At 44.8% G+C, this 26,445-nt stretch overlaps 1 protein-coding gene across 1 annotated transcript in view; it reads right to left on the bottom strand.

Annotated features, from left to right (window-relative positions):
* The window catches only part of PATJ (PATJ crumbs cell polarity complex component), a 235,289-nt gene extending 209,319 nt beyond the window's left edge, over positions 1 to 25,970 (bottom strand). The window contains 9 exon segments of the mRNA XM_030571946.1: positions 1,579 to 1,631; positions 1,634 to 1,702; positions 3,255 to 3,454; positions 6,466 to 6,605; positions 8,590 to 8,784; positions 11,626 to 11,778; positions 11,780 to 11,802; positions 11,890 to 11,946; positions 25,572 to 25,970. Of these exon segments, the coding sequence (XP_030427806.1) occupies positions 1,579 to 1,631; positions 1,634 to 1,702; positions 3,255 to 3,454; positions 6,466 to 6,605; positions 8,590 to 8,784; positions 11,626 to 11,778; positions 11,780 to 11,802; positions 11,890 to 11,911 (855 nt within the window). The 5' untranslated portion in view covers positions 11,912 to 11,946; positions 25,572 to 25,970.
* Positions 25,971 to 26,445: the final 475 nt, after the last annotated feature.

Consider the following 26,445-nt stretch of genomic DNA (forward strand, 5'->3'; position numbering starts at 1 on the left):
CCAAACACCTGACCAGAGGACCAATTAGGAAACAAGACTTTTTTTAATCTGGGTGGAGGGAAGTTTTGGGTGTGAGTTCTTGGTTTTGTCTTGGGTTTGACCCTCTCGCTCTGAGAGTGATTTTCTATCTCCTGGCTTTCTAATCTTTTGTTTCCAAGTTGTAAGTACAAGGATAGTAAGACAATAGGTTATATTGTTTTCTTTTGTATTTACGTGTGTGTAGTTGCTGGAGTGTTTTGAATTGTATTCTTTTTGGATAAGGCTGTTTATTTATTTTTTTCTTTAAGCAATTGACCCTGTATATTGTCATCTTATTACAGAGACCATTTTATGTCCTTTTTTCATTCTTTTTATATAAAGCTTTCTTTTAAGACTGTTGGAGTTTTTCTTTAGTGGGGACTCCAGGGAATTGAATCTGCAGCTCATCAGGGAATTGGTGGGAGGAAGAAGTCAGGGGGAAATCTGTGTGTGTTAGATTTACTAAGCCTGACTTTGCATACCCTCTGGGTGAGGGCGGAAGAGAGATTAGCTCTCTCGGTACTTGTGTTTACCAGGAACTGGAAACAGGGAGGGTAGAATCCCTTTGTTTAGATTCACGGAGCTTGCCTCTGTATATCTTTCCAGGAACCCAGGGAGGGAAACACCTGGAGGGGAGGGAGGGGAAGGGAAAATGGTTTATTCCCCTTTTGTTGTGAGACTCAAGGAATCTGAGTCTTGGGGTCCCCCAGGGAAGGTTTTGGGGAGACCACAGTGAGCTAGGGCACTGTATAATTCTTAGCTGGTGGCAGCGATACCAGGTCCCAGCTAGTACCTAAGCTTGGAGGTTTTCACGCTAACACCCATATTTGGACGCTAAGGTCCAGATCTGGGAAGAAATGTTATGACACCCATGCACTATATCTTTGAACATATACTCATGCAACTGGTCCAGCCTTGGGGAAATGATGCCCTGGGTGAACTTGTATTTGGCACACCCTGGCCCCCACTGCCGCCCTGGATTCCCACTTCCTAGGCCCTGCTGCCACCCTCAAGCTCCCTCACACCCCACACCAAGCCTGGGCCACCCTGCCTCACCCCCCATTCCCCAAGCTCCCTTCCTCAGCTTCTGCATGCAAGTAAGTGCCAATGACTTAGTGGACACCTGCATGATTAAGGATACACACATGAGAATGTGAGTTTGCAGAGTTGGCCCTATAAAATTGTAACCAAATATACACATTCTATACATATCTGCATGTCTGTTAAGAGTAGCTGTCCCAACACTGATGACTAATGGTTGAAATTTTATTGAATGCTAATTATAACACTGGGCAAGCTTTTAATATTTCTATCTGATCTGGAATGCTATAAAAGCCATGCCATGCTTGAGAAGTAATTTAGCTCAGTTCCCGTGTTGACTTTTTGTCAGCCATCATACCTTTAATATGCATTGTATTCGATATACAATATATGTATTGGCATCAGTCTTTAATGCCATCAGACTCCTTTTGTTTACATATATTAGTTTATTTTAGGACTGTCAAAAGAAGTTATTGTACTTTAAAACCAATAAGAAGTGACATAAAACAACAAGTTAACCCCCGATCTGCTAATCCCGCCCTGAACAATAGTCCTTACGACAACACCATTGATTTTCCTCCTACAATTCCAAAACCTAATCCTGAGCCGTCGTTAATCAGTTGAACTTCTTCAACATGCCCCACTGAATCTGCAATAACAGAAGAGGGAGATTTTAATTTAGTTAATAATATTTCCTGCTTTCATTTATGCCGGTTATTATTAATAATCGTATTCAGAGGCAATTTCCCCACATATAACTGGAGCTATATTGAGTCTTGGTCAGTCAGTCAATGGGTTTTGCAAACATTTTGCTTTTTTCACTTTCATAAGACACCATTCTGGACTACATAAAGGCAATTTAGGACTTCTTACAATAGTAAAGACTACCATTCTAATTTCTGGTAAATCAAGTTTACTGCAACCATAGGGAGGGAATAGCGAGAAGTCAGCATTAGGCTAGTTTTTGTTTAATATTGATAGTTTCCTACTTCTGTTATTTCACTTAGATGCTGTATAGAGCTCCAGTACACACTGTATGATAGCCCAATATAATTTGCCATACTGAATTGAAAGCGTATCTCTAAGCTATTTTGCACTGCAACCTTGTGGTGTACAAAATAATCTGAGAACAACAACAACTGAACCTAGCCATTTTTTCTGTCATATTAGCCACCTCACATAGAAACCAAAATGAGGCAAAGTAGGCAGGTTTAAGACTTCTGTGAATAAAGGATTTATTAGCATACTGGAAATCTTGGCCAAGATCAGTTAAAAATCATAAAGGAAGTTTAAAGACCCCACAGAGAAATATTTTCATTTTATTTTGTTAGTCTGTTTGGTACAAATGCTTTAATGATAAGCAGTTAAAATTAATTTTTTTAAAATTTTCAGAGCAATAAACAATATTGATTATCCACTAAAACCTTCAAATTCACTGGCTCTACAATAGTCATGAAGGAAATAATTATCCAGGCTCTTAAAAAGATCTCGAGCAAAGCTTCCAATTATAACAAATTAAGATCCCAATATTGCAAAACCCCATTCTAAGGCATGTGTGGCCCTACACTACATATCAGGCCCTGTGAGATTACATAACCAGTATATGATAAGCCTTCACACTGAAAAAAATTAGTGGTTCACAACCATGGAGACTAGCAACATATGAAAGTTGATATGAAAACTGGCAAACTAACCTGCAATTAAGATGTTCCCTTCATAGTGATGCATGTATTTAAATAAGACATTACTTTGGGGAGTTCAGGTTTTAGTAGATCGTATTCTGATCAGTGGAGATTGCTGAAAGTAAACACTGCTTACCCTCTTTTAAGTCATAATCGGAGTCCAATTGCTCAAGGTCAAATGGCTTGCATGGGTGAACTTGTAAATTTCCCTACCCTGGCCCCTCTTTAAGTAAGCTCCGCTACTGAGAATAGGTCAGCCGACTAAAGCGTCAGCTCCAGGTCCCCCACAAAAAATCCAATATCTACTTTACAACAAATTCAGGCAGCTTTACAATGTAAACATAATATTTAGGGCATGATAACTTTAAAATGAAATACCTGCATTCTTAGACACAATTAAAAAGCACATACCGTTAGCTGCTGTAAGACAAAAATAGTTAACTATAAAAATCTTTTCATGTGTTTAAAAAGCACTAACACCTTCCAAAAACTGATTTTTGACAATGTCATTACTCACAGTCTCAGGCGGATGTGTGTCACTTAAGACAGCAGAGGTTCCGCTGTTTCTTTGGACTGACTCTCTAGCAACAACCAGATGTAAAGCTCCTGTGGATTGTTGAAGCAGTGCAATAGCCTGCTGATGGGAAATGTTCTGATCCAACGGAGTGTGGTTAATAGCCAAAATGTGGTCATTTTCCTTTAATCTTTGATTCCTTGATAAAAAATTAAAACATTTTTTATTTTTAAAGAGATATAATGGCATAACAGGATTGTGAAGATACATAAAAATGAGTGAATCTGCTTTCTTCTGGAAACAGAGGGACAATTTACTGCTAGCCTAAGATGGTATAACTCCTATGAAGTTAATTCACATTATTGATGAATTTACATCTGTGATTAGAAAATCTTTAATCCTCTTCATAAAAATATTTTTTAAATTATTCTTCCAGAGACCTAGACCAGATGCTTACTGGGACAGAAACAGCATCCAGAATTTTGTAGGAACCACCATTAATCTATGTCACCTTCAGAAGATTTCATCTCAAAAGGAAAATGGGAAGCATTTAAGTGGAACTTAAAAATAAAACAAAAAACAACAACATGGAGGTTTTTTTGGTAAATAAATTCCTTGAACTTTGCCCTAATGGGTATCTGTTCGGAGATCAAGGGCATTTTATATCTCATGTTCACGTCATGTCAGCAGCAGGCCAGCATGTCCTGAAGTGTGTTCCCCTTTGACATCCAAATGAACTCATCTTTCTCCACTTTTTAAACAGCTTAATACATTTTCTATGGTGAAGTCAATATTTAAGTGTGTTAAGAAATATGTCCTAGACCTTCTCCTCAAAGCATATACTGTGGTATCTGAGTGCCTGTCTGTAAATAACAGATTTCTTGGTGCATTTTGGGGTGGTTACTGAATCTGTGAAGGTAGGCGTGGTGATCAGTGAGTTTCTTGTATATAGTTGTTTGTAGTATTCCATTGTTGAAGCGGATTGTGGTGTCTGGGAAGTTGATTCTCTAGAACACTCCCACACTAGCGAGTACAATGGATGTGTGGTGACTGTTGAAGCTGCAGTAGAAATCTGAGGGAGTTTAGATATTTTCATCCTCTGGATAGGGATATCATTGGTTTCGTAGTACATCTTTCCAGAAATCCTTCTTCAAGGTGGCCGATGAAGAGATTGGTATATTAGAGCCATCCTAGTACCCATAACTGTACCCACGGTTTGACAACATGTTTGTTGTTGAATATTAAATTGTTATGTGTGAGGATGAATTTGGTGATGTGTTTGTGGTGAATATCTGAGGGTTCTCCATTATCTTGTAAATATTTGATGCAGGCAGCAATGCTGTCACTGTAAGGGATGTTGTTAATGTAGTGGAGTTTTTGGAGGAAGTTGGTTGTGTCCCGGAGGAAGCTGGCCCTTTGTGTGTGAGTGATTTGAGGATGGTTTCTATGAATCTCAATATTCCTTCAGTAAGATGCTGTGGCCAGATAGGATGGGTCTGCCTAGATTCTCTTGTGTATGTATCTTGGGAAGCATGCAGAAGGTCCCTAAGGGATGAGGTTGTAGAGTATCTCTTGAGGTTGTTTGGGGAAGGATTTCATGATATCCTTAAATTCCTGGGTAAGTTGTGGTGTGGGATCTTCTTTGAGCTATTTATAGTAGGTAGTGACAGAGCTTGCCCTTGTTAACAGTCATCTTGGTTGAGGACTAGGATGGCACCCCCCTTTGTCTACTGGTATGGTAGTTGAATATCAGGGACTGTATAGCTGTCCTCTAGGTCAGTGATTCTCGACCGGGGGTCTGCACCCCCTGTGGGTCCGCAAGCCCTTTCAGGGGGGCCGCGGAGCCCTGCCGCTGAAACCTGGTGCCCCGAACCCCAGCACCCCCTGTGGGGCTGAAGCAGGGAGCAGTGCAGGACTGAAGCTGCAAGACCCCGTGCTGAAGCTGCGAGCCCAGGTGCCTCACACAGGCTGAAGTGGGGAACGGCACCAGGGCTCGGCACACCCCCTGCACATGGAGCTGAAGCAAGGAGTAGTACGGGGCTGAAGCCGTGAGCAGTAAGATGCTGAAACCCCAAGCTCTCCACATCCCCCTGACGCCAGGAGAAACCTTAAGCCCATGGGCAGAGTTGAAGGGGCACAACAGTGTTGCCCCCCAAACTGCAGTGCCTTATCCAGAGTGGGGTTGTCTTGGGGGCAGCTACACACACACACACACACACACACACACACACACACACCCCTCCTCTTCTCCCTGCCAGAGGGTAGCGGTTGAGGAAGACCAAGCCAGGCAGTGCGGGGCAGCTGCTCCTCTGGCTGGTGGTGCCATGGAGTGGGCAGCCGTGGCATTCCCCCATCTGCTGCTGGTGCCTGGGGTTGCATCTGCTCCTCAGCTCCCAGCCTCCTTTGACTCTTCACCCAGCCAGTCAGAGGTGCCCAGGCATCTCCAGGCCCAGCAGAGCCCTCGGGGAGTAGCCACCGGCAAACAGCACCAGACAGGTGGGTGGCTAGGCTGGAGGTGGCACTCCCTCCCTGGATCCTGCTATGCAGAGCTAGCCCAAGCCCTGCCAGCCCTTTCTCCACTGCCACCACCCCTGCCCCCGCCCTCTCATAGAAGTCAAACTATGCCTCAGGGTCCTCCCACCCGAGGGGGGCCTCAGAAAGAAAAAGGTTGAGAACCCCTGCTCTAGGTGATGGAGAAAGTGTAGGGAATAAGATGTTTGGTAAGGATTTCATAGTCAATTTTTCCCACACAGAAATCAACTTAATGATCAAGAGTGTGGTTTCATCCACTGTCGCTGTGACACTCTGAGTTCATTTCCCAGACCAGAGAAGAGCTCTGAATAAGCTCAAAAGCTTGCCTCTCTCACCAAAAGAAGTTGGTCCAATAAAAGATACTACCTCACCCACCTTGTGTCTCTAATATCCTGGGACAACATATCTACAACACTGCAAACCCAAAATTATTTTTCACTCCATGCATCTGATTAAGTCAGTTTGAGCCCACAAAAGCTTATGCCCAAATGAATGTTAATCTCTAAGGTGCCAGAAGGACTCCTTGTTTTTTTCTAAAATTATTTTTTTTTTAAATCTTAGCAAGTGCTTTTCTTGCAAAATTATTTTTTAAACATGCAAAATCATAATTTTGCCACACTTCTGAAGAGGGATTTTTTAAAATAAAGATTAATAAAACACAAATATGCATTTTCTTACCTGGCAGCTATGCTTCCTGGTTGGATTTCCTTGACAAAGATACCAGCTTCTCCCAATGTTTGATTTTTAAGGGCAATCACACTAAAACCAAGTCCTCCAACAGATGGTTTTTCTATATCTATGTATTCTATTTGCCTGCCCTAATAAAAAAAGAGTGTTAATTTTCAACACAGTAGAATGATCTTCTTTAAAATTTGTGAGTACAAGGAGAACTAGTCTTTCCCTTTCTAAAATAAATAAATAAAAATGCAGAATTTTGAACATGTTATTTCTATAAAATTCTCCTCTTATTATTTTTCATATAACAGAATGCAGCACATACAGGCAGCCCAAGGTTCTGAACCATCTGGAAATTTAAGAGCTGTTTTCACATTTCATTCACATTAAGAGATGAATTCCAAACTGGACAAAAAGTATGAACAAAATGCTGATTAATGCAATTTATTTAGAATTTCTGGAAATATTGCATAACTAAACCAAATAACTTGTGTTTTGGCTGCTTTTTGCTTTAGAATGGGTTAGTTTTTAGCTCTGTATTCAAAGGCTATGATTTTTAAACAAATATTTTTCCCTCCCCCTGTAAATTTCACACTTAAGAGTAACCAGTTGTTTTTTCGCAACTGTTCTGTTTTTCAGTTCTAGTACAGAGTTTCTGGGTTTGTTTACTGGTATAAAATACCCATGAAAAAACACTTATTTTAAATAAAACAGATGTGATTAATGTTCAGTCCTTAACTCAACCAATAAAGATTAGCTATAATGGCACACTAATGAGAAAAGTTGTGCCTAAAACACTACAGTTACATAAAGGTAGTCAATTAGAAAGCTATTAATATAGAAAGGAATGACTAACCAATTAATCCAACTGATGAAAATAATGCCCAGTTCTAAATGCATAGGGTAAGCCTAGTCCTACATGGCTGGATCCCTGTGCCTATACAACAATGGCTCTGCAAATATAGCGATATCACTAATATGCTACACCACCTATGTTCATGAAGTTAGTATCAGTCTGACTAGGTTTTAAAATCAAGGTATATTAAAATTAAATTAAAGGGTATATAAAATGTTTTTAAATCACTTTCACTATTAATATCTCTGTGTAGTGGGGTGGTTACCCCACTCCTGGAGAACAGGGGTTAAAAACAGCCAAGCTAGGCTGATTGGGGAAGCAGCCACAGCTGTGGCCAGTCCAATCAGGGCCCAGCTGACCCTGATAAAAGGGCTGTGGGCCAGGAGCTGTAAGAGACAAACAAACAAACAAACAAACAAAGACAAGGCTGGAGAGAGAATTGTGTGTTTGCCTGGGAACTCAGGGTACAGGGAACAGAGCAGGGCTGGGGGAAGGCAAGAGGAGCTGGGGAACCCCAGCCTGGTAAATCCCCAGGCTGCGGGCCTTGCTAAAAGGCCAAAACAGGTATTGGGCTGCAAAGGCTGCAGCATGGGGTTTGGCACAGACAGCTGGTCTGACCCACTTACTAATGATGAGTGGCCATTCCAGACTGCAATCTGCCCCAGAGAAAAGAGGTTGGATGATGACTGGCAGTAGCCACAGAGGCAAAGTGGGTTTAGATGGTTGGGGGTTCCCGGGGAGGGGCCCAAAGTGGGGGAACAGCAGAGGGCAGAACCCCAAGTGAGGGACACAGGGGCATGAGGCAAGCAAGATACCAGCCAGCAGAGGGCGCTCAGTGCTGGAAGAGCTAATTCCCAAGATGACCAGCAGGAGGTGCCATACTTGCAAGTCTTCGCTTTGCCACACGCTCCCATTCAGCAGATAAAATTCAAAACTGATTTTTTCAGCAAATGTCTATTTCCCATGAAATTCATCAATAGGCAAAATTATTATGGGTTTTTTGCCAACTGAATTTTTTGTTTTGGGATATTGATAATAAGATTTTTAAAAGTCAAAAGTGAAATATTTTCCATTCTTGTCAAAGTTTTTCCACTGGGGGGGAGGAGGGGAATCCCAACCAACTCTACTCTCCTACTGACTTATAAGACACCACTCCCCCAGATACTGTACAGAAAGTTATGTATTGCAATGGATTGCCAAACAACATATGCAAAAGAATTGATGTTTACTGAAAAATAAAGTTTAACACATGGGCCATGACAAGACTTTACCTTTGCCATCCGTTGGATCATCATATTGAATTCATCAGCTCCTAGTTTTGGATTGAGTGGATCTACTCTGGGTCCAGATGAATTATGAGCCATATACATGTTCCCATTAGTAATGGATCTGTCAGCATCAAATACTAGTAACCCTCTCTTAGTAAAATCAAAGTCCACTGACCGGTCTGAAGGCATGTAATTGAGCTGTTATAAAAACAGATTTTCAGGTATAATATTTTGTACAAAACCAGCCATATAAACAATTTATCAGCATTTTAAATCAGAATATTAATACTTCATACATACATCAGGATTGCCTAAACTATTTCACCAAGTATGTGAAAGGACTAACAGGAACAGGTACATACTAAGGGATGACATCTAATTTGTGCACAAAATAAAAATAAGAGGAAAAGAAAGAGGCAGAAAGAATGCAGAATCAGCTAGAGACAGAAAAAAGGAATGCTGCATGGCAGTGGCAATAGCCAAAACAGTGTTCCTTTGGTATAATAAAAAAAAACACAAACACACACACACACAATCCCTCCATGTTTCAGCTATTTTTTAAATGAAAAAATTTTCTGTTTTCTTCCCTTTCATTCTCTCTATATTTATTACATCCCTCTTTCCTGTATTTTCCTACTCTCCAGTTTTTCCCTCTCCCCAGGAGCTAAACACATGTGGAACGAGTGAGTGTCAAAATAGCCTTCAGACTACAGATTAAATTTTCAAATGCACCTGGGTCACTTAGGAGCCTAAGTCCCATGTTCAAAAGAGACTTCGGTACCCAAGGCCAGGCGTACACTTGGAAGGCTTTGCTAGTATGGCTATAGCCTAGTGTGGACACAGTTTATACTGGCAAAACTGAGCCAAATAAACTATACTGGCTTATCTGCCAGTACAATTATCCTGGCAAAAGCACAATTTTGCTAGTATAACTGCATCTACGCAAGGGGCCTTTGCTGGCACAGCTATGACAGTCACAAATCGTATCTCATCATACTCCTGATCAATATAGCTATACTGGTAAAAGTTTGTAATGTAGACCTGACTTAAGTCTCACTGCAAGTCAACAGGACTTATGCTAAGACATCTAGGCACTTCTGAAAATTTTATCCCAGGTCTCATGAGCCTTCCTCGATTCAGTTATTTCAGCCAAAGCGTGTTACCGCTCAAGTGTGCAGGAAAACGGAACCAACAGCAGAAGAGCCACTTGTGCTTTCTCCAGTTCACAGGCCACACATTTATAATATTCCCCCTAGTTGGGCCTGGTCCACAAGCAACAGATTGCACATGCTATAATTGCTAGGTGCTGGAATTCAATTTATAGCAACACCAGTCAACTAACAAATGCAGAAGCTTTCCCCTGGGAATTAAAACTGTTGACATGCCAAGCAGGAGAAAAAGTTCTCTTGCTCAGGAGTATGTTAAAAAGGAACCTGAAACAAAATCAACTTTTTGAATAACGATTCTGAATATCCAGGTATTCATTTGTTATGCACTTGCCACATAGAATATCAGGATTGGAAGGGACCTCAGGAGTCATCTAGTCCAATCCCCTGCTCAAAGCAGGACCAATTCTCAACTAAATCATCCCAGCCAGGGCTTTGTCAAGCCTGACCTTAAAAACCTCTAAGGGAGGAGATTCCCACCACCTCCCTAGGTAGCCCATTCCAGTGCTTCACCATCCTCCTAGTGAAAAAGATTTCACTAATATCCAACCTAAACCTCCCCCACTGCAACTTGAGACCATTACTCCTGTTCTGTCATCAGGTACTACTGAGAACAGTCTAGATCTATCCTCTTGGAAACCCCCTTTCATGTGTGAAAGCAGCTATCAAATCCCCCCTCCTTCTTCTCTTCTGCAGACTGAACTATCCCAGTTCCCTCAGCCTCTCCTCATAAGTCATGTGCTCCAGCCCCCTAATCATTTTAGTTGCCCTCTTCTGGACTCTTTCCATTTTTCCACATCCTTCTTGTAGTGTGCGGCCCAAACTGGGCACAGTACTCCAGATGAGGCCTCACCAATGTCAAATAGAGGAAATGATCATGTCCCTCGATCTGCTGGCATGCCCCTACTTATACAGCCCAAATGCCATTAGCCTTCTTGGCAACAAGGGCACACTGTTGACTCATATCCAACTTCTTGTCCATTGTAACCGTAGGTCCTTTTCTGCAGAACTGCTTCCTAGCCATTCGGTCCCTAGTCCTGTAACAGTGAATGGGATTCTTCCGTCCTAAGTGCAGGACTCTGCACTTGTCCTTGTTGAACCTCATCAGGTTTCTTTTGGCCAAATCCTCTAATTTGTCTAGGTCCCTCTGTAACATCTTCAAACTTGCTGAGAGTTGCAGTCCACACCATCTCCAGATCATTAATGAAGATATTGAACAAAACCGGCCCCAGGACCGACCCTGGGCACTCCCACTTGAAGCCAGCTGCCAACTAGACATGGAGCCATTGATCACTACCCATTGAGCCCGAAAATCTAGCCAGCTCTCTATCCACCTTATAGTCCATTCATCCAGCCCACACTTCTTTAACTTGCTGGCAAGAATACTGTGGGAGACTATATCAAAAGCTTTGCTGAAGTCAAGGAATAAACATCCACTGCTTTCCCATCACATACAGACCCAGTTATCTCCTCATAGAAGGCAATTAGGTTAGTCAGGCAAACTCTGTTCCTAGATTTATTTGCATGTACATGTAACATTGTCTTCTACAGCCACGTGGATAATGATAGGACATCTGCACAGATCACTAGCACTCAGGGCATGCAGAATTAATTCCTGATTTTAAGTTCATGTGCCTGGCTCAACTAGCCCTATGACTTGACTGGGTGTACAGGTGAGCATGCCACAGGCACTCAGATCCTACAGTTATAAAAGCCATAGCCCGGTTAAATACTAATGTGGTAGAACAACCAGTTATAAACTGTGACTTGGGTGGACAGAATGTTCTAAAGCCAAATGGCAACATCCCCCAGTGACACAACGCCTACATACCACATGTTAAATTTCTAAATAAATATAGCCAAAAAATGTAACTTTCAACTTACTTGCTCCTTCAGTTTGCTTGATGGACTGCTGAAGGGTCAGTATCTGATTAAACAAAGGGCTTCTGAGTGTGTTACATAAAATAGTCAGGTTTTCATTCTGGAAGCTCCCCTCTCTCTCGCGTTTCATTTGCAGACGATCAAGAAATTTGTAGCACCTGCTGCTTATCTGATATACCCCAAATATACAGATTAGAAATCTAGCTCATAAATTCTCTCACTACTCAACAAAGATAATTATTCTTAAAATATCTACCTGCTGCAGGATTTTCAGGCATGGTGAATTGATCTCTTTGGAATCAGTCAGAATAACCTAGATGATGTTAGAAAAAAAAAATCAACTAAGAAACTAAGTTTAAACTAAGTTAGACCTTTCAGCAGATTGCTTAAAACCAAGTCAACTCAAAAAAAATTATTTTATTGTATCATTGCTATAAGTAAAATGTAAGATTACTATAATCGCTATTAGAGGAAAAACTATTTTTTCATTGTGTTTACTTCACTTACAGTATTGTTTACTTTGTTACAATCAATGCAGTCAGTTTCACTGCTACTTATAAATAGTCACCAAGTTTCCCTTTTGTTGTTTGTTTGGACCTTTCACACAGCAACAAAGGAAAAAATGAATTTTTAAACATAGAAAAATGCAACTAGAAAAGACACAGAAATGGCCGGAGAAACTGAAAGACAGGTATGTTACAGCACACTTTTAAACTTGTTTTTAATTGACTACATGTTAAGCTGATATCCTTTCAAAATACACAATTATTTAAAAACTACTTTTCCATTGTTGTTTTAATTATTGAGATACTGGCAGACTCCTCAGAGCTATGGGTCAATCCTACAATCTGATCATGTGAGTGGAACCTTACACCTGTGCGAAGCCCCTCCAAAATCAGTGGTGCTTCACCCACACAAAATATATTGCAGAATCAGGGCCTAAAATTGGTCTAGTTCAGGGGTTCTCACACTTTTGTACTGGTGACGCCTTTCACATACCAAGCCTCTGAGTGTGACCCATAAAAAACAAACACTTTTTTATATATTTAACACCATTATAAATGTTCAAGGCAAAGCGGGGTTTGGGTTGGAGGCTGACAGCGCGCAACCTCCCCCCCCCATGTAATAACCTCACAATCCCCTGAAAGGTCCCAACCCCAGTTTGAGAACCCCTGGTCTAGTTGATAAGGCATTAGGCTTGATAAGGAAATCTGAGTTCTAGTCGTCCCAGCTCTGCACCAAGAACCTGCTGCATGAACTTGAGCAAGTCAGGTCACCTCCGTTTCCCATCCTGTCCTCTGTCTCAGTTATTTAAATAAGCCCCTTGGGGAGGGACCATCTCTTACTATGTGTATGTTCAGTACTTAACACAATGGGACCCCAATTTTGGTTGAGGCCTCTAGGTAGTACTGTTATAATAAATATTAGCGTTTGCAATATGTTTTGTGAGATGATCAGGTCCTTATGTGCATACCATCATCTTGCATTTATATATATAGGATCTGGCATGCTGAGGGCCACCAAAGCAGTTTACCAACTTAAACAGATACACAGTATACGCCTAACTTTCCAAAACCCTATTATCCAAACCTCTGCAGTATCTGAATCCTCACAGGGGACAAGGAACGGATATGGCTAATGCAGAGGTTCGGATAATAGAGCAGAGACTCCAGGATGCAGGGGAGGCCACTCTTCAACTGAATGGCTCCTGCGAGAGCAGAGAGAGCCCTGTGCAGCCCCGCTGTCACAAGAGCGAGTGAGCAAGGCTGTGACATAAGGTTGCTAACTTTCTAATTTCATAAAATCAAACACCCTTGCACCACCCCTTCCCCAAGGCCCCACTCCTGCCCCACCCACCTCTCACTCCAGCCTCCTCCCTCTGTCGTTCGCTCTCCCCAACCCTCACTCACTAGGCTAGGGCAGGGGATTAGGATGTAGGAGGGGGTTCCAGCTGGGGTTGTGGGCTCCAGGGTGGGGCCAGAAATGATGGGTTCAGGGTGTGGAAGGGGGATCCAGGCTGGGGCAGAGGATTGGGGTGCAGGAGGGGGTGAGAGCTCTGGCTGCAGGCTCTGGGGTGGGGCTGGGGGTGGGGTGCAGGAGAGGACTCAGGGCTAGGGCAGAGGGGTGGGATACAGGAGGGAGTTTGGGTGCAGGAGGGGGCTACGGGATGGGCCGGGGGTTGGGATGCAGGAAGAGGTGCGGGCTCCAGGAGGAAGTTAGGGTGCAGGAGGGGGCTCAGGCAGGAGGTTGGGGTGTGGAAAGGTGTGAGGGGTCTGGGAGGGAGTTAGGGTGCAGGAGGGTGTTCCGAGCTGGGGCTAGTGGTTCAGGCTCCAGGTGGGTGATGCTTACCTCAGGGGGCTCCAGGCCAGCATGTCCAGCCCTTAGGTGGAGGCATGGCCAGACAGCTCTGTGTGGTGCATGCTGCCCATGCCCCCCACAGTTCCTACTGGTCATGGCTTCCCAGCCAATGAGAACTGTGGAGCCAGCGCTGGGGGCGGGGACAGTGCATACAGCTTCCCTGATTGCCCCTCTGCCTAGGAGGGACATGCCAGTCACTTCTGGGAGCTGTGTGGAACCAGGGCAGGCAGCAAGCCTGCCTTAGCCCTGCTGCGCCACTGACCGGACTACTAATGGCCCGGTCAGCAGTGCTGACTGGAGCTACCAGGATCCCTTTACGACCAGGTGTTCCAGTCAAAAACGGGATGCCTGCCAATCCCACCATGACAGCAGAGCTGCAGAGGCCAGTGACACCTGATCCTGCAGGAGCAAGGTGTAAGGAAGGCTGCAGTCCTGGTGCGACGGGGCAGAGCAAAGTCCTGGCAAGGGGCCTCTGCCTCCCCCTACACCTTGTACCTGCAATAATCAGAGGGCAGAAGCAGTAGCACAGGGCGCCCTCTGCAGTCCGCCCATCAATCCTACAATCTGATTGTGTGGTTGGAACCTTATACCTGTGCAGAGTCCCTCTCCATTATCCAAACTCCCTATTATTCAAATAAACCCTGGATCCCTCATGTTATCTAGATGGGAGTATACAGTGTGAGCAATAAATAAGATTAATTCATTAACAACCAGCCCCGCTGAGGAGAGGTTTGTGATGATTTTTGGCAGCCAGGCCAAATCAAGTGGTTTGCATGGCTTCTACCTATAACCAAGCAAAATGTGGTGATTTTAAGACAACGTACAGATTTGGTGGGGGAGAGTGTCACTTTAAACCAAAACTCATAGCAAAATTCAGGGACTGCAAACCCACGTAATCTATAACCCAAAAAAGGGTTATGAAAATCCCTCTGGACTGAAATCTACGAGCACTGCACAACTTTATTCAGGATACTGTTACTTTTCATGTGAAATACTGTACTTCCAAAGGCACAATTGCCATCTAAATTCCACACTGGGCTTTGGTCCTGATCAACTCAGAAGAAAATACAACAGATTGAAGCACCAACACCACTTTCTCCTATATTCCAGGCCTGAGCTTGCTTAGCTTGATAAAAATCATAAGATATTTTCAAACAGGGCAATTTTACCTGCCCCAAACACAATTCAAAGGAGTTGCAAAACAATCCCATTGTGGAAGTAACTTGAAAACACCTTAAAGACAGCTCAAACACAGGATCTGTCACGCCACAAAATAAATCCAGTCTGGCAGGAAACCTGAAGACTCACTAAGGAAGCAGCACATATTCAAGAGAAACCTCATCTAGAGGCTTGTGTTGATATGGTCTTGAAGGTGAATCATGTCTCTGTTGTAGTGGGTGGAAAGACAGTAGTTATGACATGGGGTAAGGATTCAAAAGAGAAGGATTAAAGCAGAAAAAATGGGAATGCCCTTTTGGCTCCACCAAATATGCAGAAGAGTCCAGGAGAACAAGAATCAAATGAAAATTTCCACTTACGGCCTTAAACTGTTTACTGGAGTTGCTAAGAGCTATTGCAGACGCAGCTACACACCAGTGGCAGCTGAAGCGATCCTCACGTAAAATCTGTCTGTCCAGTCCTGTTTCCATCCCAGACCTGTTTCCATCCCATCCCATTCTCCTTGTCTCACTAGTTCTAGTCTCACCTCCTTAGGCTTTTCATCCCCGGCACCTCACCTGTTCTAAGTGCTTGTCTTCTTGCCCAACCATTCTCAGTTCTCTCTATCCCCTGGCTCCTTTTCTCTAGTTTCCTCCTCTTCGCTTCCACTTCAGTTTCCACTGCAACTCCCATGTTTTCTAGCTTCCAATCCTAGACTCTCTTATCAGGCTTCTTGTCCCATTTTACATTGCCCTTCCAGGGCTGGATTAGCCATCACTGAGCCATAGGAAACCACAGGGTTGCAGCTCTGCTCATGTTGTCCCATGCCAGCCAGGATGATGGTGCAGCCAGGCCAAATCTGAGTGAATGCTATTGCGACCTGATGCACAGGGTCTCAGCACCACCCAGGTTTGGACCCTCATTTCCCAACAAATTTGGGCCATAGGCACATGAGTAGTTTGCCTATGCATTAATTGTGCCCTGGTTTTATCCCCTGTAGTCCAGCTCTTGTCTCCTCTGCATTCTAATCAGGAAACTTTTCTTCACCTTGCCTGAGCCCAGCAGGTTGCCACTGAGAGCACAAGAGAGGCAGGTTCCCTCCTTTTGGTTCCAGAGCCAGTATGATTTTTCAAAGGTTTATAACTTGGCCAGATTTGGGCAGATTTTCATAGGGACAGCAAAAGACATCCCTCGTTACATCTGTTTATACACAAACAGGGTAGTTCATGGGTTCTCAAACCTTTCCATGTTTTAAATTATCTCATGAGTACCTCCCTTCTGATTTGCAATTGAACAACATCTTTATGGCAACTACAGCAATTACTCATGTGGTTATGTAATAACAGAAAATATTCAGCATTTTTCAGTGCAATTTAGCAGCTGGAAACAAGGAAGGACAGTATCATGTGACCAGCCAGCTATCTGCAAACCACCAGCAAACATTTCACAGAAGAATGCAAGGAGCCCATGGCATGTGCAATGCACTCAGGTCTGCAGGGCGTGACACTCTAAATTAAATTGCAGTAACATCCAAAGTGTGTCAGCTACTGTCCAAACACAGACCAGGCCAGGATTATACTTTTTTTTTTAAGGCTCACCAGCATAGCGATATGGGCAAATCCTAGTGTGGACACAGCTTATATAAGCAAAAAAGTGCTTTTGACAGTATAGCTTATACCAGTTGGGCAAGTGAAATAAGTTTGACATAACCTTATTCCCAGATTCTGGACCTTAGCGTCCAAAATTTGGGGGTTAGCATGAAAACCTCCAAGCTTAGTTACCAGCTTGGACCTGGTACTGCTGCCACCACCCAAAAAATTAGAGTGTTTTGGGGCACTCTGGTCCCCCCTGAAAAACCTTCCCTGGGGACCACAAGACCCAAATCCCTTGAGTCTCACAACAAAGGGAAATAATCCTGATTCTCCCTTCCCCCCTCCAGGTGCTCCTGGAGAGATACACAGACACAAGCTCTGTGAAACTACGCAGAGTGAGTCCCCCTCTCCGTTCCCAATCCTGGAACAAAAGCACTTTCCTCTTCACCCAGAGGAAATGCAAAATCAGGCTAGCAATCCAACACACAGCTTCCCCTTGATTTCTTCCTCCCACCAATTCCCTGGTGAGTACAGACTTAATTTCCCTGAAGTAAAGAAAAACTCCAACAGGTCTTAAAGAAAACTTTATATAAAAAGAAAGAAAAAATACAAATGTTCTCTCTGTATTAAGATGATACAACACAGGGTCAATTGCTTAAAGAATATTGAATAAACAGCCTTATTCAAAAAGAATACAAATCAAAGCACTCAGCACTTATATTCATGCAAATACCAAAGAAAAGAAACCATAGAACTTACTATCTGATCTCTTTGTCCTTACACTTAGAAACAGAAGACTAGAAAATAGAACTACTTCTCCAAAGCTCAGAGGAAACAGGCAGACAGACAAAAGACTCAGAGACACACTTCCCTCCACCCAAGGTTGAAAAAATCCGGTTTCCTGATTGGTTCTCTGGTCAGGTGTTTCAGGTGAAAGAGACATTAACCCTTAGCTATCTGTTATGACACGCCCCCCAAATTGCAGACAGTGGGGAAGCTCACTGGCGGCAATTTCCTTCTAGAACTTGAAAATAAAACAGATTAATACAACACATGCACCTTTACATATACTACTAAGATATAACTAACAGACTTTACATTTTAAGAACACTTTTTAACTACTGGATTCTGGGAAACTTCTCACGGGAGAGTGCATCAGCAACTTTGTTAGAAGCTCCTGTGATGTGTTGAATTTCAAAATCAAAATCTTGGAGAGCTAAACTCCAACGAAGAAGTTTCTTGTTGTTCCCCTTGGCAGTATGAAGCCACTTTAGTGCAGCATGGTCAGTTTGTAGTTGGAACCGCCGTCCCCAAACATATGGGCGTAGCTTTTCCAGGGCGTACACATGGCATAGCATTCCTTTTCACTGACTGACCAGTGGACTTTCCCTCTCAGACAGTTTCTTGCTGAGAAACACGACAGGATGGAAGTTGTGATCTGTTGCTTCCTGCATGAGTACTGCTCCTATACCACGCTAGATGCATCTGTGGTTACTAGGAATGGCTTGTCAAAATCCGGGGCCCTGGTACAGGGTCGACATGAGCGTTGCCTTAAGCTGGGTAAAGGCTTTTGACACTCATCAGTCCACTTAACGGCATTGGCTGGGTCTTTTTGGTAGGTCGGTCAATGGGGCAGCGATTTGGCTGTAGTGTGGTACAAATTGCCTGTAGTATCCGGCCAAGGCCTAAGAAGGATTGGACCTGTTTCTTTGACCTTGGGACAGGCCACTTTTGGATAGCATCCACCTTGGCCTGTAGGGGGTTTATGGTTCCTCGACCCACCTGGTGCCCCAGGTAAGTCACTCTGTTTTGGCCTATTTGACACTTTTTGGCCTTAACAGTTAGTCCTGCCTGCCTGATGCGCTCAAAGACCTTTTCCAGGTGTAGTAGGTGTTCGGGCCAGGAGTCTGAAAAAATGGCCACATCATCGAGGTAGGCAACTGCAAATTCTCCAGTCCAGCTAGTAGACCGTCTACCAGCCTCTGGAAGGTGGCGGGTGCATTTCGATAGGCCGAAAGGAAGGACATTGAATTCATACACCCCCGTATGGGTGACGAATGCTGACCTCTCCTTGGCAGGTTCATCTAGCGGTACTTGCCAGTACCCCTTGGTTAAGTCTATGGTAGAGATGAACTGGGCACGTCCCAACTTTTCCAATAGCTCATCAGTACGTGGCATTGGATAGTTGTCCGGACGAGTACAGCATTAGCTTACGGTAGTCCACGCAAAAGCGTATTTCCCCATCTGGTTTGGGTACCAGAACCACTGGAGATGCCCAGCACTGGTAGATGGGCGGATTATAACCATCTGTAGCATGTTCTGGATCTCTCCGTTCTATAGCAGCTTGGCATGAGGAGACACCCGGTAGGGTGGGGTTCTGATTGGGTGAGCATTACCTGTATCAATGGAGTGTATGCCCGTTCAGTCCGTCCTGGGGTGGCTGAGAACAATGGGGCGAAGCTAGTGCACAGCTCCTTGATTTGTTGCCGCTGCAGACGTTCCAGGGTGGTTGAGAGGTTCACCTCTTCCACGCCACCGTCTTTTTTTCCGTCGTAGTAGACACCGTCAGGCCACTCAGCCTCATCTCCTGGACTGTAACTGACAAACCTGTAAGTCTCTGGAATAGAAAGGCTTGAGAGAATTAACATGGTACACTTTAGGCTTTAGTGAGGAATTGGGAAATGCTATGAGGTAGTTTACAGCTCCCAGGCGCTCTTGGACCGTGAATGGCCCTTCCCATGATGCTTCCATCTTATGGGCCTGTTGCGCCTTCAAGACCATAACCTGGTCTCCTACCTTGAAGGAACGTTCTCTGGCATGTCTGTCATACCAGGCCTTTGCTCTTCTTGAGCATCCTTTAGGTTCTCTCTAGCAAGGGCTAAAGAGTGTCGGAGGGTTGCTTTGTAGGTTGCTTACAAGTCCAGATGTTAGTTCCTGGAGAAGGCGTAAACCCCTCCCATTGCTGCTTCACCAACTGTAATGGCCCCTTAACCTCGTGACCATACACAAGTTCAAATGGTGAAAACCCTAAACTGGGATGTGGTACAGCCCTGTAGGCAAACAGCAACTGCTGCAACACTAGGTCCCAATTTATTGGAGAATTCGTTGATGAATTTTCTTATCATGGCCCCCAAAGTTCCATTGAACCTTTCCACCAGGCCATTGGTTTGATGGTGGTACGGGAGTGGCAACCAAGTGATTCACCCCATGAGTTCCCACAGTTTTTCCATGGTCCCTGCCAGGAAATTAGACCCTGAATCTGTAAGGATGTCAGAGGGCCAACCTACCCTGGCAAAGATGTCTGTTAGGGCCAGGCACACAGTGTTTAGCCTGGTGTTGCCTAGAGCTACTGCTTCTGGCCATCGGGTAGCAAAGTCCACTAAAGTCAGTACGTACTGCTTTCCTCTGGGCGTCTTTTTTGGGAAAAGGGCCCAGAATATCCACAGCTACTCGCTGAAATGGGACCTCAATTATGGGGAGTGGGCTGGAGAGGGGCCTTGACCTGGGTCTTGAGGCTTACCTACTCTTTGGCATACCTCACAAGACCGGACATACTTGGCAACATTCTTGCCCATCCCCTCCCAGTGGAAGGACTTCCCCAACCGGTCCTTGGTTCTGTTCACCCCAGCATGGCCACTTGGGATGATCATGGGCTAAGCTTAAGAGCTTCCGCCCGGTACTTAGTTGGAACCTACCACTGTTTTTGCTGGCTGCCATTCTTCCCGGTGTCCACCAAAAAGAATTTCCTTGTATAAAAGGTCCTTGGTCTATAACAAACCGGGATCGATTAGAAGAGCTGAGAGGCGGTGGGTGCTCCGTGCCGCCCGCCCACGCTTTTCTGAAGGCTGTCATCTGCTTCCTGCTCAGCGCTGAACTGTTCCTTGAGGCTGGGGTCACCAGTTCTTTCTCAGACTGTGGACTTGGGCTTGGTCCCTCTGGAAGCGATGTAGGGATGGGTTGTTTCCGTTGCTGGTGAACCGCTCTCGCTGGTGCACCTGAGGGTATTTCAGGCTCTGGCTGAGGCCCTTTTGGTATGGCTGTCGTGTGCTTCTTGCCAGTTCTGGCTCGCTGGCGCCACTCTGGCGTTGAGTTTGAAGATGTGGTTGCACTGCTGGTGCTGGTTGCTGTTCCGAGTCCGGGCCGGGACTGGAGATGCTGTGGCTGTTTCAGTGGTAGGCATGGAATCCGGGTCCACTAGCCTCTGTATGGGTCCGCTGGTAACACAGACGGGGCCTCTGTGGACGGCTCAGGAACAGGAATGGGTCTGGAGCTTGCCTGGTTTGGCTACGTGTAACCATTCCCACTCTCTTGGCCCGCCTCACGCTGGTTGGCCAAGTCTTCCCCAGTAGCATGGGGATAGGATAATTGTCATAGACTGCAAAAGTCCACATTCCTGACCCAGCCTTTGTACTGGAAGGCAGTTGAGCTGTAGGCAAGTCTACAGCTTGTGACATGACAGGGGTAAATTGTAACTTGGCCTTTGGTTGATGAATTTGGGGTCAACGAAGGATTGGTGGATAGCTGACACTTGTGCCCCCGTGTCTCTCCACGCAGTAACCTTCTTTCCGCCCACTCTCAAATTTTCCCTTCGCTCCAAGGGTATTTGAGAGGCATCTGGGGCCTGGGATCTTTGGGGTGATGGTGGTGTAATGAATTGCACTCGCATGGTGGTTCTTGGGACAGTTGGCCTTGATATGTCCCAGTTCATTACACTTAAAGCATCTTCCATCTGATGGGTCACTGGGCCGAGGTGAGTTACTGGAGACTGGTGAGGTTGAAGAGTAGGGTATCTGTGGCTTTACTTGGGTGGTATGTAGGGTCTTTGGCTGTCCTCGGTTGTAGGGTTTATGGTCTGTGTGCCCCCTGGGGTAATCGTTCCCCTTGACAGTAAGCTTTTTGCTTTCTGCCAGTTCCATCCATTTGGCTCCAATCTCCCCCGCCTCAGCGATAGTTTTGGGATTTCTATCTTGTATGTACCGTGTGATGTCTTCAGGAACACCATCCAAGAACTGCTCCATTTGTATGAGAGGTTCACTCTTCCAAGGTTTGAATGTTGTTTCCTGTTAACCAGGCCTCATAGTTTTTGCAATGTAGTAGGCGTGTTTGGAAATGACACCTCTGGTTTCCATTTTTGGGTTCTGAAGCGCCGACGGCATGATCTGGGTTATCCCCATCCTGTATCTGCCTTGGTTTTGAAAAAGTTTATAGTCATTCATTTGCGGCTTGGGCATTTCAGCTGCCACCTCTGCTAAAGGTCCACTGAGGTGTGGCCTTATTACCTACCATGTACTGGTCTTCGGGATGCCTGTAACCCAAGACAGGGCTCTTTCAAAATTTTCCAAGAAGGCCTCGGTGTCATCACCTGCCTTGTAGGTGGGAAATTTCCTGTGCTGTGGAGCAATAATGGGCGCCGGGTTGTTAGGGTTGGCTGGCACATGCAGCCCAGCTTTTGCCAATCTCCAGTTCATGTTTTCTCTGTTTTCCTTCTCTTCATTCTCTTTTGTTGTTTTTCCAGTTCTTTTTGTTGTTTTTCCATTTCTCGGCGGTGGGCCACCTCTTCTTCTTCTAGTTTTCTTTTGTGTGCTGCCTCTTGGGCTGCCTGTTCTCTTTGAAAGGCTGCCAGTTTGAGGCTTTCTTCCTTTTCTTTCATCTCCATCTGTCGCCTGTGTTCAGCGTCTTTGATTTGTTCTTCGGCGTCAATCCTTGCCTTAGAAGTCATGGTTCCTGTTTTCTTGTGTTGGGGTGCCCTCCGGTGTTTATCTTCTGAACTGCAGGCTCTCTGTTGCCTCCTGAAGTCTGCCTAGCAACAGTGCTTTTTTCCTTTTCTCTCTCTAGCTAATGTTCAATTAGGGAAACCAGAAAAACCACTTAATTTGCATGCATATAAGTGCTGGTACTTGCCACCTAATGGGAGGGCTATTGCATGACAAAAGACCCTTAACAGTCTTCTCGCTTAATATGCAAACCACAAACTGCTAGAGAGCAGAAAAAAAAAATTCTCTCTGGTTCCCTTTTAAAACCAAACTGTTTCTCTCTGCTAAAAAGCCCTTAAAGAGAAAGCAAAATATACTATTTCCTACTGGCTTCTGGATTCTGTCTATATCCCGCCGCTGCCACAGGTTCTAACCTTATTCCCAGATTCTGGACCCTTAGCGTCCAAAAATTTGGGGCGTTAGCATGAAAACCTCCAAGCTTAGTTACCAGCTTGGACCTGGTACTGCTGCCACCACCCAAAAAATTAGAGTGTTTTGGGGCACTTCTGGTCCCCCTGAAAACCTTCCTGGGGACCACAAGACCCAAATCCCTTGAGTCTCACAACAAAGGGAAATAATCCTGATTCCCTTCCCCCCTCCAGGTGCTCCTGGAGAGATACACAGACACAAGCTCTGTGAACTGCAAACAGAGTGAGTTCCCCCTCTCCGTTTCCCAAGTCCTGGAACAAAAGCACTTTCCTCTTTCACCCAGAGGAAATGCAAAATCAGGCTAGCCAATTCCAACACACAGACTCTCCCCTTGATTTCTTCCTCCCACCAATTCCCTGGTGAGTACAGACTTAATTTCCCTGAAGTAAGAAAAACTCCAACAGGTCTTAAAAGAAAGCTTATATAAAAAAGAAAAGAAAAACATACAAATGTTCTCTCTGTATTAAGATGACACAAACAGGGTCAATTGCTTAAAAGAATATGAATAAACAGCCTTATTCAAAAAGAATACAAATCAAAGCACTTCCAGCACTTATATTCATGCAAATACCAAAGAAAGAAAACCATAGAACTTACTATCTGATCTCTTGTCCTTACACTTAGAAACAGAAGATTAGAAAAGTAGAACTACTTCTCCAAAGCTCAGAGAAAGCAGGCAGCAGAACCAAAGACTCAGAGCACACAATTCCCTCCACCCAAAGTTGAAAAAATCCGGTTTCCTGATTGGTTCTCTGGTCAGGTGTTTCAGGTGAAAGAGACATTAACCCTTAGCTATCTGTTTATGACAAAGTTACATCAGAAAAAGCACTTTTATGCCTATATGACTGCAGCTACACTAGGGCTTTTGCCAGTATATAAGTGTCTCACACACACAACAAAAAATCACACCCCAATCAACATTATTATACCAGAAAAGTTAAGACCTGGCAAAGACACAGTGTCCTGTCTGAAAGTGCATAGAATTTTCTGAACAAGTCTGAAATCCTGCAGAAGGAAAGAAGCTATTTTATACAGCCCTGTGACAGGATAATGTTACCTTACACAGTCCAGGAGCCAAAACACCTAATCAGCAAAGAATTATGACTTTAAAAAACAAGACTTTCATCAGGTTATTGTTTAAGACAAAAGCATACAACAAACAAAAATAGGACAGCTCCTGCCACAAATTTATGGCTGTCTTCACAGCCGAAGAGATGTGTTTTTTCCACCAAAACATCTATCTCAACGTAAAGTCCTAGTGGAGTAAAGGCACAGGTAGCTGTTACTTTGACTAACTACAGTGAGTAAAAAATTACAGTGTTTTGTTTCCACTATGACTTTACATTGAGCTTGATGTCTTGGTGGAAAATATATCTTGTTTGCATTGGAGATGAAGTCTGTCTAAAGGCACATGGGCCTGGTTTTCAGAAGTGCTGAGCACCAACTCCAGCTGAATCCACGAGAGCTAGTGACACTCAGCACCTCTGAAAAATTATGTGAAAAGAGAATACACGGAATGCTGGAAAGGTGCAGATAATGGTTTTACTTTCTCCTCTCCCTCCCACAATAATCAAACTAATTTTCCTCAGATGTAAAATTAAAGAGCCCTTTACATCCTGCCAGCTACATCTACTCACATGCAGCAGGGGCGGAGATTGGGGGGAAAATGATGAAGTTTTACACCCCAAACCAGAGTTGATGCGGGGGAGGGGGAAGTCACACAGGGTCACGTGCCCCCATATCTCTGCCTTCCATTTAGCACAGAGGTTTTCAAACAAGCAGAGGGGTTGTGTGGAGACACACTCATGGGAGCAAGCAGTGACTCCAGGCAGCTCAAGACAGCCCCACACAGCAGGGCTTGGAGAGGGTGGCCAGGTGTCTGGTTTTTGACCAAAAAGGTGGTCAAAAAGGGAACCTGACAGTGTCTAATCAAATCTACAGACTCAACACCCAAAGTCTGTTTTTAAGTATTATAAAGTTGGCAACCCTATCTCCAAGCCTTGCCACACGAGGCTGGCCTGAGCTGCCTGGCATCACCACTCCCTGCCAAACATTCCCCCATGGCCCATCCCCAGTTTGAAAACCTGTGAGATAAATGGAAGGCAGAAATCTGGGGGTGGCACATGATCTTGTATGCCACCCATGTGTCATTTCTGCCCCCCTGCAGCTAGGCCCACAACAGAGACCTCTGATCATTTCCGGAGTAACAAAGATCAGCTCCCCATTTCCAAACCAAGCAGGTCTTGGACAGAGTAGGGAGTTAAAACCAGAACCAACTGGCCAAACCCCTTTGGAAAGAGTGGGACTGGTGCTGAAAAGGGCCTTAAATCTGAACTGTCCCTGCTTGAGAGTATTTTAAACACTATGTTGAAAGTGGCACTTTCTTAAAAAGTGCCTAGACCGATAGCTCAGTCCCTGGCTCATCAGGGCTTTGCAGAGCCAAAGCCAATCCTGCCCAACTTCAGTAGATTTGGGGTGTTTTCCGAGGGGGGGTTGGTGAAACTCAAACTTTCAGGAAGTTCCTAACCTTCCCAGCCCCAGCCGTTGTTCACCCCGCCCCCTGCCCTCTCCGGAGCGTCAACCAGCGAAGGGGCAGGAAACGGACAGGGGTGGGGGGTGGAGAAGCCAAGCTGCCCCGAGTGTAATACCTGGTCCGCAGAGGCGGGCTGCAAAAGGCCTGGTTGCTCCCGGGTCGCCGTCTGCCCTGCGCTCTCACCTGGGCGGAAGCGAGCGACTGGATTTGACCGCAGCTCACCGTCACCTGCAACACAGGAAATCAGCCGGGCGAGCGCCGCGTACGCACATACCCACCGCGCTGCGGGCCGCGGGCGAGCTCCGTGCGGGGCGCAGGGCAGGGGGAATCGAGGAGAGAGGACACGAGAGGGGGAAAGGGAGGTAGGAGAGAAACAGGGAACGGGGGGAGGAACAAGGGATGGGAAAAGAGAGTGAAGGGAGACAAGAGGGAAAGAAGGACAAGAAAAGCACAAATTATTCCCAAGCAAAGGGGATGGAGAAGCTGGTGTGTGTGTGTAAAAATGGGTCCTTTCATTTCCAGCGTGTAAACATGGTCTTGAACTCATACCAGGGCTGGTACTGCAGCTGAACGTCCTTTAACTATTGCCTGAATACCATATGGCCCTGATCCTGCTAACACTTACACACAGGCTTAGCTTTACTACCATGCCTAGCCCATTGATTTCAATGCCACGCTCACCATAGCAAAAGTACAAAGTGAACTCGGTAATATTTGTTGGGTTTCTTAAAGCCCCGGCTCCTGGATTCAGGTGGTGAGAGAAGAATCTCAGCTTTCATTTAAAAAAAAAAAGACAAAAAAAAGTAAGTTCTAGCTCTCGTGTGAACCCAAATTTTTTTAAATCTCATGAGTTTTAAAGCCAATTGTGATTTTTGGATATTTGGAGTTGGCACTACTCTGAGCACATGCAGGATTGGGGCCTTGGATGGAAGCTTTGTATTATCCTTGAAAACATGATATTTCAGTCTGTCCATGGACAGTCACTCATA

The sequence above is a fragment of the Gopherus evgoodei genome, chromosome 8 (genome assembly GCF_007399415.2).
Source record: "Gopherus evgoodei ecotype Sinaloan lineage chromosome 8, rGopEvg1_v1.p, whole genome shotgun sequence".
In the NCBI taxonomy this organism is placed as follows: Eukaryota; Metazoa; Chordata; order Testudines; family Testudinidae; genus Gopherus; species Gopherus evgoodei.